The sequence below is a fragment of the Pipistrellus kuhlii genome, unplaced genomic scaffold, assembly GCF_014108245.1.
Source record: "Pipistrellus kuhlii isolate mPipKuh1 unplaced genomic scaffold, mPipKuh1.p scaffold_m20_p_7, whole genome shotgun sequence".
Taxonomy (NCBI): Eukaryota; Metazoa; Chordata; class Mammalia; order Chiroptera; family Vespertilionidae; genus Pipistrellus; species Pipistrellus kuhlii.
The window spans coordinates 49,359,818-49,372,091 of NW_023425573.1; the positions used below are offsets into that span (position 1 = coordinate 49,359,818).

The window sequence follows — 12,274 nt, forward strand, 5'->3', positions numbered from 1 at the left end:
GCTTACAGTTTGAATTCTTCTTTGAACTCTAGATATTGCTGTAATCAACAGGAATTTCTGAATGCTTCTAGTGACATAAAGATGATAGGTATAGACAGAGCATTTTCATTCTTGAAGCTTTACCCTTAAATCAGATGCACTAAATATCACCCCCAGCCACAATTTTAAGTCTGACTGCCTTAATGAGAAGTAAAATATGGTTGAGGACCACCAACCAGCACTGACCTTAAGAGAAGCTTACTGTGATTTATGTCCAAATGAAATTATTTGTCCTGGTTTTACAAAGAAGATAAAAGTGCATTGGAAGAAGTCTGAAGCATTACAAAAATGTGTTAAGTACTTTGCTATAGGCTGCCAGTATTAACTCACTTTCAAAAATGCCTACTGGCCCTAACCGGTTTGGCTAGTGGATAGAGCATAGGCCTGCAGACTCAAAGGTCCCAGGTTCAATTCCAGTTAAGGACATGTACCTTGGTTGCGGGCACATATCCAGTGGTGAGTGTGCAGGAGGCAGCTGATAGTTGTTTCTCTCTCATCCATGTTTCTAACTTTCTATCTCTGTAAAATATCAATAAAATAGTTTTTAAAATATGCCTACTGTCTCAAAAGACTTACCTTTGCCATGTTGTTATTAACCTGGTCCTATTGCAGCTTGGGTATAATGTATGTTTACAAAGGCATATAAACACTTTAAAAATGTGTATTATAGAGTGTTATATGGTAATTCTTTGTTATGTTGCTTGGAAATTTCTAGGGAGAGATTAGAGGTTTTTTTTTTTTTTAAATATTTTATTGATTTCTTACAGAGAGAGGAAGGGAGAGAGATAGAGAGCCAGAAACATCGATGAGTGAGAAACATTGACCAGCCGCCTTCTGCACACCCCCCATCGGGGATGTGCCCTCAACCAACATACGTGCCCTTGACCGGAATCAAACCCGGGAACTTTCAGTCCACAGACCGACACTCTACCACTAAGCCAAACCGGTTTCCACTAGAGGTTCTGATAGTAATTTTATAAAAGACATATTGAGTTGAGTAGATAAGGTCTAATGCTCTCCCACTATATTTTTAAATTTTGATGCATTCCAGTCAGTATGACAAAGTCACCAAAGCTGTTTCTCCTCCTCTCTGGGAATACAACTAAACTCTACTGCCCAGCCTCCTTTCCTATTAGATAAGGCCATCCTCCTCAGTTCAGCCACTAGAACGTGAGCAAAAGTGATGGGTGCCACTTCCAGTCCTAGCCCATAGAAATCTCCCATTGGTGATACTACAGATTGTCTTCTCCTGTCTGCTGGAAGTGTGTTGACACTCAGAGAAAATTTGCAAATCACTGCTCAAATGTGACAGAGCATCAAGATGGAAGGAGCCTAGGTACCTGAGTACCAGTTGGAGGAGAGCCACATATCAACTGGGAACACCCATTTTTTTGTACTTAATATAAATAAGAAATAAACTTACATTGTACAAAGCCACTAATATTTTGCAGTATCAACTAGTAAAAACTTAAAAAATATAGTAAGAAAATAGGAATAATTGTCAAAATCGTTAAGGTTGAAGTTTTACACACCCACAGTTCTCCTTTCCTTGGGAGATAATGCTTTAATCATGAAGATCATCTCTGTGAAGGCAAGCCTGAGTTTCCAGGTTCTGATGGATTATGCTCTCTCTTCTTAGCTAGGATTGTTTTCCTAGAGTTAACTAGAACCAAGAAATTGAACCTAGCATGTTCTCATTCAAAAATAAGAATGTGGCTGAAAAAACGGCAAGTTTCTGAAAAAACATCTGTAAATATAAATTAGACTTTACCTGCTGCCTCTAAAAGAATCCTGGCCTACGTCAAAGAGCCAGTCCTGGTTATTTAGAACTACTTTTGCCCACTCTCCATCAAAGTGGGCCAATCCATAGAGTTGTCCTCTGGTGGGACAAAACATGTTCTAAACCAGAATGTGCCTTTTTATTCAAAAGAAAATCTACTGAAGGGAGTGACACCAGGTGGACAGTGAGTTTTTAAGGTTGCATAGTGGCTCTGACAGACAGAGCCTGAGAATAAGTGCTGATGAAAATCTAGTCAGGTGGAGCAGTAAAGGCCTGTTTCCTGGGATTGTAACAAAGACGAGGCAATTCTGCATGCACGTGCGTTCCTGCGTGTGTGTGTGTGTGTGTGTGTGTGTGTGTGTGTCTGTGAGAGAGAGAGAGAGATTTATGTTTTAGACATTATTTTCATGTCTAAAACAAAGCTTTCCGTCCCAATGATTTCCCAGATGCTAACATTAAGAGCACCAAAATGCAATACCTTTTTTTTTTCCAAATAGAGAAGAGCCATTACTTTTTTCATCAGAGAAACCTAAAGTTTAATTGCAGCTCTTTCATTTACCAGCTGTGCTATGCCTATGACAGTTATAGCTAGCTAGATGATAGATATAGGTATATATAGATATAGATTTATGTACAGATATATAGATGTAGTGCTAGAACTTACTTATAATAATAATACATTTATAATATATGTACAAGTATATATGTTATAACACTACATATATGTTTGAGCCTCAGTTTCTCATCTGTATAATGGGGACAATAACAACTCTCTTAGTAGCTATGGGATTCAAATGATATACCATACTCATATGCCTAATATAGAGTCTGATGCATGGAAAGTACTCCATAAATGATAGATGAAAGACAGATACCTAGCTATGTAGATAATAAAAAACTTCCTGTCTCAAAATCTACAATATCTTGAGTCTTTCTAATTTATTATAATATATGTGTACCATAGTTTATTAATTATGATGAGTCTTTTAATTAATTGGAACTATCCCCAAATAATGGTCCTGGGAATATCACTGTGAGGCATGAACATCAAATCTAACATTTGAATTCAAGTAGTCTGATCAATGAGTATTATAGATAGACTTTATCAATTATTCTTGGAGCAAAATCATCAGAAACATCAGTAGAGAGAGATGTTACATTGAGAAGATGAGGCTAATATGGAGAGAAGCCTCTAAAAGGCTAGGAGCAGCAGACTGGTGGGAGTGGGGAAAGGGGTGTGTTATGTCAAATCAGCCCACAGCCTCAAAACATTGTGCCCTAGGAGAGATGGGAAGGGAGGAAGCATTTAGCTCCCTCTGCTAATGAATATCATAGGTTTATTTCTTCTCTTTATCCTTTCCTTTCTTCTTCCTTTCATTTCCTCCCTCCTTCCCACCCTCCCTTCCTTTCTTTTTTCCTCCCTCCTTCCCTTCCTTCTTTTCTTCTTTTCTTTCCTTTCCCTCTTCCTTCTCCCCTCCTTCTCCTCCTAACCTCCTTCTCTTCTTCCTCCCCTTTCTTCAGTGTCCCCTCCTAATTAATGGACTCTTCTCAGTTACTGTGACTCAAAGAATCCACCTGGTGCAGTGGGTAAGAGCCTTGGGAAAGCGTGGTCCAAGTCCTAGCTCTGCCACTGGATGTTGTACCTTGTTAACCTCCTTTGACTTTCCTGAACTCAATTTCCTTGTTTTATGGAGGAAATAAATAAATATCTGCTACCCTGCCTAAAAGGGCTAATGTCAAGATTAAGTGAGACAGTGGATGTGAAAGGTTTTCTGCTTGTTTGTTTGCTCTTGTAATTGCTAAAGAAGTGAGTAAAAGTTAAATGAAAACTGCATGATTCTCTCCTGGTGGGACTGTGAATAGGTAGAGGCCTTTTGAAAATAAAAATTCTTTTAAAAGTGTATTCCCTTTTACCACTTAAGTGAATAATTCCAAGCATATAGATGAAAAAGTTTCAGGTCCAAAAGTATCCATTTCAATGGTGTTTATAATAGAAAATAGTTTTACATAAAGGTCAAAAGTAGACTATATAATGTGTGGCTTGGTCAGTTGACATCCATAAACAACGTGTCTCTAAGAAAATGACATAATATGGGAGAAATATTAATTACATAAAGTGAAGTAAAAAATTAGGATGCAATTATATAATTCCAACTGTTTTAAAATCTATTTATTAAAAAGGATTGGGGGAAAAGAAAACAGGTTAATGTCTATGTTTAGGGGGTAGAAGTTTTTTTAAGGTGTATTTTTTTTAATTATTGTTTTATTTTTTTCCAATTTTAAATAATGGACATGAGCTGCTTTTATTACATACATATATATTTAAGGTAAATATTAGAGAAGTATAATTTCCCCAGCAATATTCCATAAAAATTTTCTCATAACATTTCTTATGAAATAACAAAAATCTTAATAATATGAAATATTGAATAATAGTTCTTTTCAAGATAACATTGTTAATTTTGTTGAGTTATGCCATGATTTAATAAAATGTGAATTATTGAAGTTCAGCTATTAATGTAGATGTTAAACAGTGAACTGAATTATAATGAATTCTCAGCACCCAGTAGTATTGTCAATAAAATGGAATTTATCTCTAGGAACTAGAGCAGCCCAATAATTATGCATGTATTAGATTTAGTTTGGGAGCCTTGATGTCTTGTTGGAATGGAAACAATTGTTCAAGATATATACATTCCAGATTGCTTCAGAGAATGAACATCAGTTCCTAGTGGGACCTCTGACATTTCACAGGCTGAATGAGTAAAGTTTATGATGAGAAAATAAAAAGAATATATATCAGCAGGGGAAACACAATAGTTTTCTCTAAAGTTAGAAGTACTTTTACCTTTACATCCCCAAACATTGCTGGTAGGTTGTGTGTTTTTGTTCCTAAATCCAAGTGATAGAGAATGTCTTCATCCATAGCATCCAGGTAAGGATTTTTAACATGAACAAAACTTTTTCTGGGAAAAATAATATAAAAAAATGTGAAGAAATTTGGAGAGAAAGCCTGTGATAACTTCTAGCCCAAATATTGGACATAAACTGTCATTTAGGATTAAATGATTTGTCATGAAACAAATATTATTATGATATTATAATAAAAACAGCAGCACCACTAATTAATAATAATAGTGGCTAATATTTTCTGTGCACTCAGGCATAGACTTAAGCATGAAAATTGTGCACTGCCATAAAAACTACATACAGTTTTAATTCCATAAACATTCTATTAAGTAAGCAACACTAACAAATCCAATTTACAAATGAAGGAGCCATTGCAGAAGTTGAGAATCTTGAGCATGATTTTACAACCAGTAGATTACAGAAGAGTCTGTTCTATCCAGGTCTGTCTGGCCCTCATGGTCCTTTTCTACCTTACATGGGAAGCTGTATACCATAGGCTACTGGGATCTGTAGTCAGATTGCCTGGGTTCCACCACCAGTTCAACCATATATGTACTCCTTGTGCAGCCTTGGGTAAGCTATTTTATCTTTGTCCTTTGAAAGTTTCCTCATCTGTAAAGTGGGTATAGTGAAAATAATAACTGCTTAGAAAGATTGCCTTGAGGCCTATATAAGCCTACCTGGGCTACTGTCCTTCTTCTCTCTTATAAAATAATGCAAGACAGTGAACTGACTGCTGCTGTAGGAATGACCTTAATTCCATCTAATTCATATTTATAAGGCACACCATCTTCAGTCTTTGGTATTATAGTAGTGATTACATACAACTTGAATCATTAGTGACAATCATTGCCCAATACCAGCCTTTGGTATTATATTCAATAGTAGTGATTACATACAACTTTAATCATTAGTGATAATCATTGCCCAATACCACTGCGGGTCAAGCTGTCTCTGCCAAGAACTGTCTGACTTTTTCACTCTATGTTCCTTCCATTTCCTAGTAAATGCCTCTACACATTTTAACAAAACTCTTGTGTGTTTTTGTTTTATATTTCCAATAATGTTTGCTCATTAAAAAATAGTTTAAAAATACTGATGCCTGGGACCCACTGAATTTAGACTCTGAAAAATATTTTTGAAATTTTCCCAAGTGATCTGATGTGAAACCGAAGTTGAGAATCCCTCTTTAGGCCTTTATTCTTGAAGCATCCTTCCCATTTCCCTCCATTGTTCACATGTCAGAATCCTACTCATTCCTTAAGGTCAAATTTAAATACCACCCCCACTGAAGGCTTTTACAAGCATCTTCCCTCCTCAGTCAGTATGAATTCCCACTCCCACACTGCTCCTAAAGCAGGTACTGTATTTCATGTTAAGGCTGGTAGATAGCACTTCAAGGGTTAATTTTCTGTCTCTCCAGAAAAATTGCGAATTTTCTCATGCAAGCTGTCTCATATATCTTTTTTTTAATACCCAAGTCTTAACAAATTTTATTTGTTAAATTAAATTTAACATTTGGGAAGTGGAACAGAATACTATTAATTTTCCGCTCAAAAACACTTAGGGTAACAAATTCTTAATTAGTTAGTGGATCATGGCTGGTTTAAAAAAATAAAGCATTCCATGAGGTTAGTACATTTGACTACTTCAGAACAAGCCTCAAAGCCCCCAAGTAAAAGGACACCTCCTTTCCTCTCCTGGGGACAGACAAGAGGACATGCACCAGTGATCCCTTGTTGGAAAAAGTGTGTCAATTCACCAGCAGCATTGCCATGGAGGCTTGTTAGAAATGCAGAATTGCAGGCTCCACGAAGGACCTCCTGAATCAAAATCTGCCTGTAAACAACTCCTATATGACTTCTGTGCACATCACAGTTTGAGAAACATGCCATCCACTTTCTCTCCCAACTTCTCTCACTTTTCTGCTTAACTCTGCCAAACTGCTTTCCTGCTGTACAGCTTCTCCTTTGGGGTCCCAGCTGACTCTATAAATCCTTACCCTAGAAGAGAGTGTCATTCATCTACTTCAGTGATTTCAAATTCTAACTCCATAGCAGAATCATGTGGGGTGCTTTAAAAAGCACCGGTACCTGAGCCCACACCTAGAAATTCTGATTTATATTGTCAAGAACATATGGGCCTTGGTATTTTTAAAATCATTGATGTCTTTCAGCTTTCCTGTCTTAAAAAAAAAAATCTCCAACCATTAACTATATTCTCTTGTATTAACTATAATAATCCTGCTAATTCATTAGGACTATTCATTATAATAATTCTGTTAATTATTTAGTTTTCCTTAATGGTCTGTTTCAATAGCTAATGATCCCTTGGTCAAAGAATTGGGCAAGGAGCATGTGTATAGAAGGTTTGTATCCCTTTGGGCTCACCAAAAGGACTTCTAAAATGATCTCTCTATTGCTTGCCAAAGGAAAGATTAGTTTGGAGTATTATGCCAAATTCAACCCAGTATGATTCTGGCAATTGCAAAAGTTCAATCTTTCCAAAATATATAATTTTTACTAAGTAGACTATATGTACTACTTGGTCCTCAACCTAGTTTTGCATTTTCTTTCCTTTCTCTAAAATGTGGGCCAAAGGTGGTATTGGAAATACATTCTTTTAGCAAGCCGTGAGATAGCATGGTCAGTATTAAACACTGGTAACCAGAGAAAAGTGCTGGCTGAGAAAAAGTCTTTCTATTTACCACTACCTTCACCTTCAGAATTTTTCCTTTTCTCTTGCCTTGGCATTCCTGAGCAAGTGAACGTGGTAGGAGACTACCTTTGTCTGGGATGGGTAAATGGAACATTTTCTGGAACAATGACACGATGGAGGCTCTAAGCAAGGCATCTGATACAACTTGGTGAGGGAACGCACACAAATTCCTTAAGCCTCCTGAAGATTAATGCTCATTATGTTCTGTGAACCTGGGGCAAGAATTGGAACTAAATTTGCAGACAGTTTTGGCAGATTTATGTCTATCCTTGGGATGAAGAACATACATGGAATTTTAGAAGTGAATTCTATGTAAAGTCTATCACAAAGCGTATGGAATCACTTCATAATGTGCTGCAGTGCAGTTAAATCCCCCTGAAGCACAGGGAGGCCCCTTAAATCATTTCTCAGATATTTCAGCCCATAGTCCTGGAATTAAAGGCTGAACTGCAGGCTGAACTTTGAATGTGTTCACTCATGCAGATTGGTAAATCTTCTGCATGTTTTTTTGGCTTTGCTTTCTCTCCCTCTCTCTCTCTCTCTCTCTCTCTCTCTCTCTTTAAAGGAGAGAGGTATAATTGACACATTGCTCACTTTCTTAGATGAGCCAAATTCCCCTAAGAACCAAGGAATGAAAATATCACTAAGAAGACAATTTGCATTGTATTTATTTTGTTTTGTATTATGAGCTAAGTTCTAACTATATCATCTTTAAATGTAAGACATTTACATAATGATAGAGGTTGATCTTCTGAACATTTAATATAAAATCCAAAGAACAACCATGTAATCAAAATTACTTACCCAACATATGTATTCTGGTCAGATCTCATGGGTTTATTGGAAGCAGGTAAAATCGAAGCCATACTTTGTGGTGTGTGGATAGTCACTCTTCAGCTGATGACAGGGAAGAAATATATAGTCAGCTGCTATTAAATTATAGGTGAATCATAATAGTTCAACTCCAAGTTGGAATGACAGCCTCACTTAAAACTTATGTTTTCTTCTGAAATCAATAATAAACCTTTATTCTTAGCATAACTCCAGACCGATTCAAAAAAGATCCTCCTTGTCCTGGCCTTTTATACTACAGCCCTGCTATCACTGCAGCTCTTCCCTAAGATTGGTCCCCTTTGAAGGTGTGGTGCCCTTGCTTTCTGACGAGGTTGGTTAGCTTGCTCACAGGTGCACCTTTCCCCTTCCTCTGTCCTTGAGCCCAGCACGGGTCTGGTGTGGCACACGACTTATTTACTTTGGGACAACGGTATGTGAATCCTAGTTCTCCACTGGTTTCCACAGGAACTCCACCATGTCGTCTCGAAAATGTGCCCAGTACACGGGAGGACATTCAGTTCCCAAACATTTTGTTTTCTCACCTCATCCAGGGTTACACTAGTTACAATACACCCCTCATCAACTTATTTCCATTCTGTGTTCACAAGTGAGGCAAACATGTGAAGTCATGACCTCAGAGTGCCTCTTCATCTGAACTCTGCCCATTCAAATTCACACAGAAGGTCTGCTAATTAAACAAAATCTGTTTCCCAGGGCTTCATTAAGCTAAAAACCACAGGCTGCCCGTGAAATCCAATGGAGCAGCTGTTGGAGGTCAATCCAAGTAAAATAACAAAATAAAGCCTAATATTTTCAGAAAACAAGACTCTCTTTGAAGGAATCCACAAATTTACTGCTTTTCTCCTGCTTCTGACTGTACAATTGTGGGATGGACAAATCTAGAAGACTTTCAAGGAACTCCATCCTGTTTTGTTCCCCCCCCCCCCCCCTTTTTTATTCCCAGCTCCCATGGCAATCAGTTGAAGTTCTATGCTGGTGAGAGCTTTAAGGACATTTATCTCACAGCTTGCAAGCAAACCAGCACTTAAAATGTTCACAAATGCCCCAACAGCAGCAGGTACAAGGCATTTCATAATGTGCTTGGATTTCTCTGTGAGAGTGTGCATCACAATCAAGAAGCAAATGCAGCCCTAATCAGTTTGGCTCAGTGGATAGAATGTCGGCTTGTGGACTCAAGGGTCCCAGGTTCGATTCCAGTCAAGAGCATGTACCTTGGTTGCGGGCACATACCCAGAAGGCAGTGTGCAGGAGGCAGCTGATTGATGTCTCTCTCTCATTGATATTTTTAACTCTCTGTCCATCTCCTTTCCTCTCTGTGAAAAATCAATAAAATATATTAAAAAAAAAAAAAAAAAAGAAGCAAATGCACATCCTAATTGTGTTAGGAGATACTCCTCTTCCTGGTGATAGTCACTTTGGACAAACTCCTTGAATTCCATGTTGGCCTCCTTCAATCTATCTTGGCCAACTAGCAAACTTTACAAGAAGGAAAAAGAATAGGAAACTAATATAACACTCCAAAAATTGTGACTGCTACTACCTATTAGGCATTTGTATCTTTACCTAAAGTTATCCAAAAATACCCAAGAAAACTAACCTTGGAAAAGGCAATGACAACTTTGAGGCAAAATAAGCCTGAACCTGTGTGTTGTTTGTATAACTTGGAAGAGTAGGTCCTGTTTCCAGTTTATAATAATAATAGGTCTCATACCTCATGGCCCACCTCAAAGGGGTCTACCTGCTGCTCCTTCTCTACAACCACTGGCAATTTTGTGATTCAACATGCCCACCATCTACCACGGGAGCTTCCAACATTTTTTAATCCTCACCTGAAGATATGCTTGTTGACATGAGGGAGAGAGAAACATTGATGTGAGAGAGAAACATCCATCGGTTGCTCCCAAACACCCTGACCAGGAATTGAACTTGCAACCTTTTGGTGTGTGGGACAATGCTCCATCCAACTGAGCAACACTGGCTAGAGGGGGAGGCTTCTCACTTTTATTTGGTCTATTTTTATTTTATCTAGAATTTTTTTAAGGTATAATGATCAAATTCTAGTCTGGCATTTACCTCTGGCTCTGACAGGTGAAAGTGTTAGCTATTAGGTAAGTGTTCAGTCATTAATTACTCCAGTGAATTATTTAGACTAATTAACATGTCTCTTCCCAGTGAAAATTCTGTCAATGATCTTGATCACCAACAGTGCCAGGGGACACCAGCAACATTTTATAGACCCCATATAACAACTTCTGAGAACATTAAGGCAAGTGCTTGTCATTTGGGTGAAATTAAGAATAGTCTTTCAGAATCTGTGCAAGTAGAGTACTGATGAGTGTCCTCTGGGTAATCCAAAATTATTTTCCCTAGTTTTCAATTCTTTCAGGACTCCATCCTACTCTTATGGTAGGTTGTTGCTCAAAAAAAAATTTTTTTTATTGACTGTATTGCAAAAGTTCAGTCACCTGAATGATAATGGAGAGAGGTCTCCTTTTTAGAGCGTATGCAACACAGAAGCGCACAAGGGAAACTCATGCCCAGCCCATGGGAGACACAGGGGGCTTCTGGAAGGATGGGATGCCTGGGTTGTGTCTTGAGGAAAATGTAATCCTGAGAAAATATTGCTGAGGGTAGGGGTGGGTAGAAATGAGAGGCCTGTGCTCCTGGCCCAGGGAACTGTGTGTAAAATGCATAGAGGTGACAGAAAAGTGTCACATTTAGAGAACTATTAGTAGCTCTATGTGGTTTTACTTCCACATATTGTCATAAAAACATCTCAGTCAGGGCCAAAGTGGCCTTTAGTTTTTGAGATTTCTGTTACATTAGACAATAAAGAAAGGCCAACACAGGGTTACACTAGTTACAATATACACCTTGAGTCCTAGTAGTCTGTTTTTAGGTAAATGGACTCCACATAGGAGATGTCCTACTTATCACACAATGAGTATTAAGCACCTGCTATGAACTAAGTTTGTTCTTGTTCAAAGTGGCATAATAATATAAGAGAATGGTCCTTGTTCTCAGGGTCATATTTCTGGCAGCTTTCAGATGAAAAGGATTTAACTTACAACTGCCCTGGCTGCTCTGGTGGCCTTTCTTATTGGGAATATGATACCCACAGTGTGACAAAGCTTGCATTTCCTGTTCCCCGTGGCTGGCCTTAACCAACGCCAGTGCCTCAGTGAGTCAAAAGACCCCTCAGAGAAGTTTGTGGAGGCATCTGTGCCTTGGGTGGTTTGGTCACTTACGACTGAAAACACAGCTTCTGAAGATGCTTGACCTCAATTTTAAGATGTTTCTATTCTTTCTTTTTTTTTTTTTAATATATTTTATTGATTTTTTTACAGAGAGGAAGACAGAGGGATAGGGTAGAGAGTTAGAAACATCGAGGAGAGAGAATCATCGACCAGCTGCCTCTTGCACACCCACTAATGGGGATGTGCCCGCAACCAAGGTACATGCCCTTGACCGGAATCGAACCTGGGACCTTTCAGGCCAATGCTTTATCCACTGAGCCAAACCGGTTTCGACTATTTCTGTTCTTGATGATGTTGGAAAAAAAGAAATGGGAGGCAAAGGATATCAAACAAATTCAAGAAAAGCTTTTTGTTTTTTAAGTGAAGCATGATATTTGGAACCAATAGCACTAAGAAATAAAATTTAAAACTCTTCTCTAAGTTCAAAATAAAAATTTTGAACTTGGAATAGAAATCTGAAGGACAAGAAAGAATGCCCGTGACAACGGTGATGGAGTCGGCATTGACTGGGCCAGGCTCTGGGCAATCTCATTCACAACAGCCCTGGGAGACAGTTCTTGTTATTTTTCTCCGTTTTCAGCAGAGGACGTTAGAGGCCAGAGAGGGGAGATGAGGTGCCAGAGATCCTACAATGAGTTAGCCCAAACCAGAATTCAGACCTAGTTCTGTCCAGCTACAAAGCCATGGGGACTTTTTCAATTCCACCACTGTCTTT

The 12,274-nt window shown here is 38.3% G+C and overlaps 1 protein-coding gene across 2 annotated transcripts in view; it reads right to left on the minus strand.

Annotated features, from left to right (window-relative positions):
* Positions 1–8,516, minus strand: part of UPP2 (uridine phosphorylase 2) — a 31,910-nt gene extending 23,394 nt beyond the window's left edge. Inside the window, exons 1-2 of one of the 2 annotated variants that reach the window (XM_036421883.2) lie at positions 8,252–8,516; positions 4,668–4,785 (exon numbers count right to left, since the gene is read on the minus strand). In XM_036421883.2, coding sequence (XP_036277776.1) covers positions 4,668–4,785; positions 8,252–8,313 — 180 coding nt within the window. In that variant the 5' untranslated portion in view covers positions 8,314–8,516. The remainder of the gene's footprint in view (positions 1–4,667; positions 4,786–8,251) is intronic. The other variant, XM_045575457.1, reaches the window with a different exon arrangement.
* Positions 8,517–12,274: the final 3,758 nt, after the last annotated feature.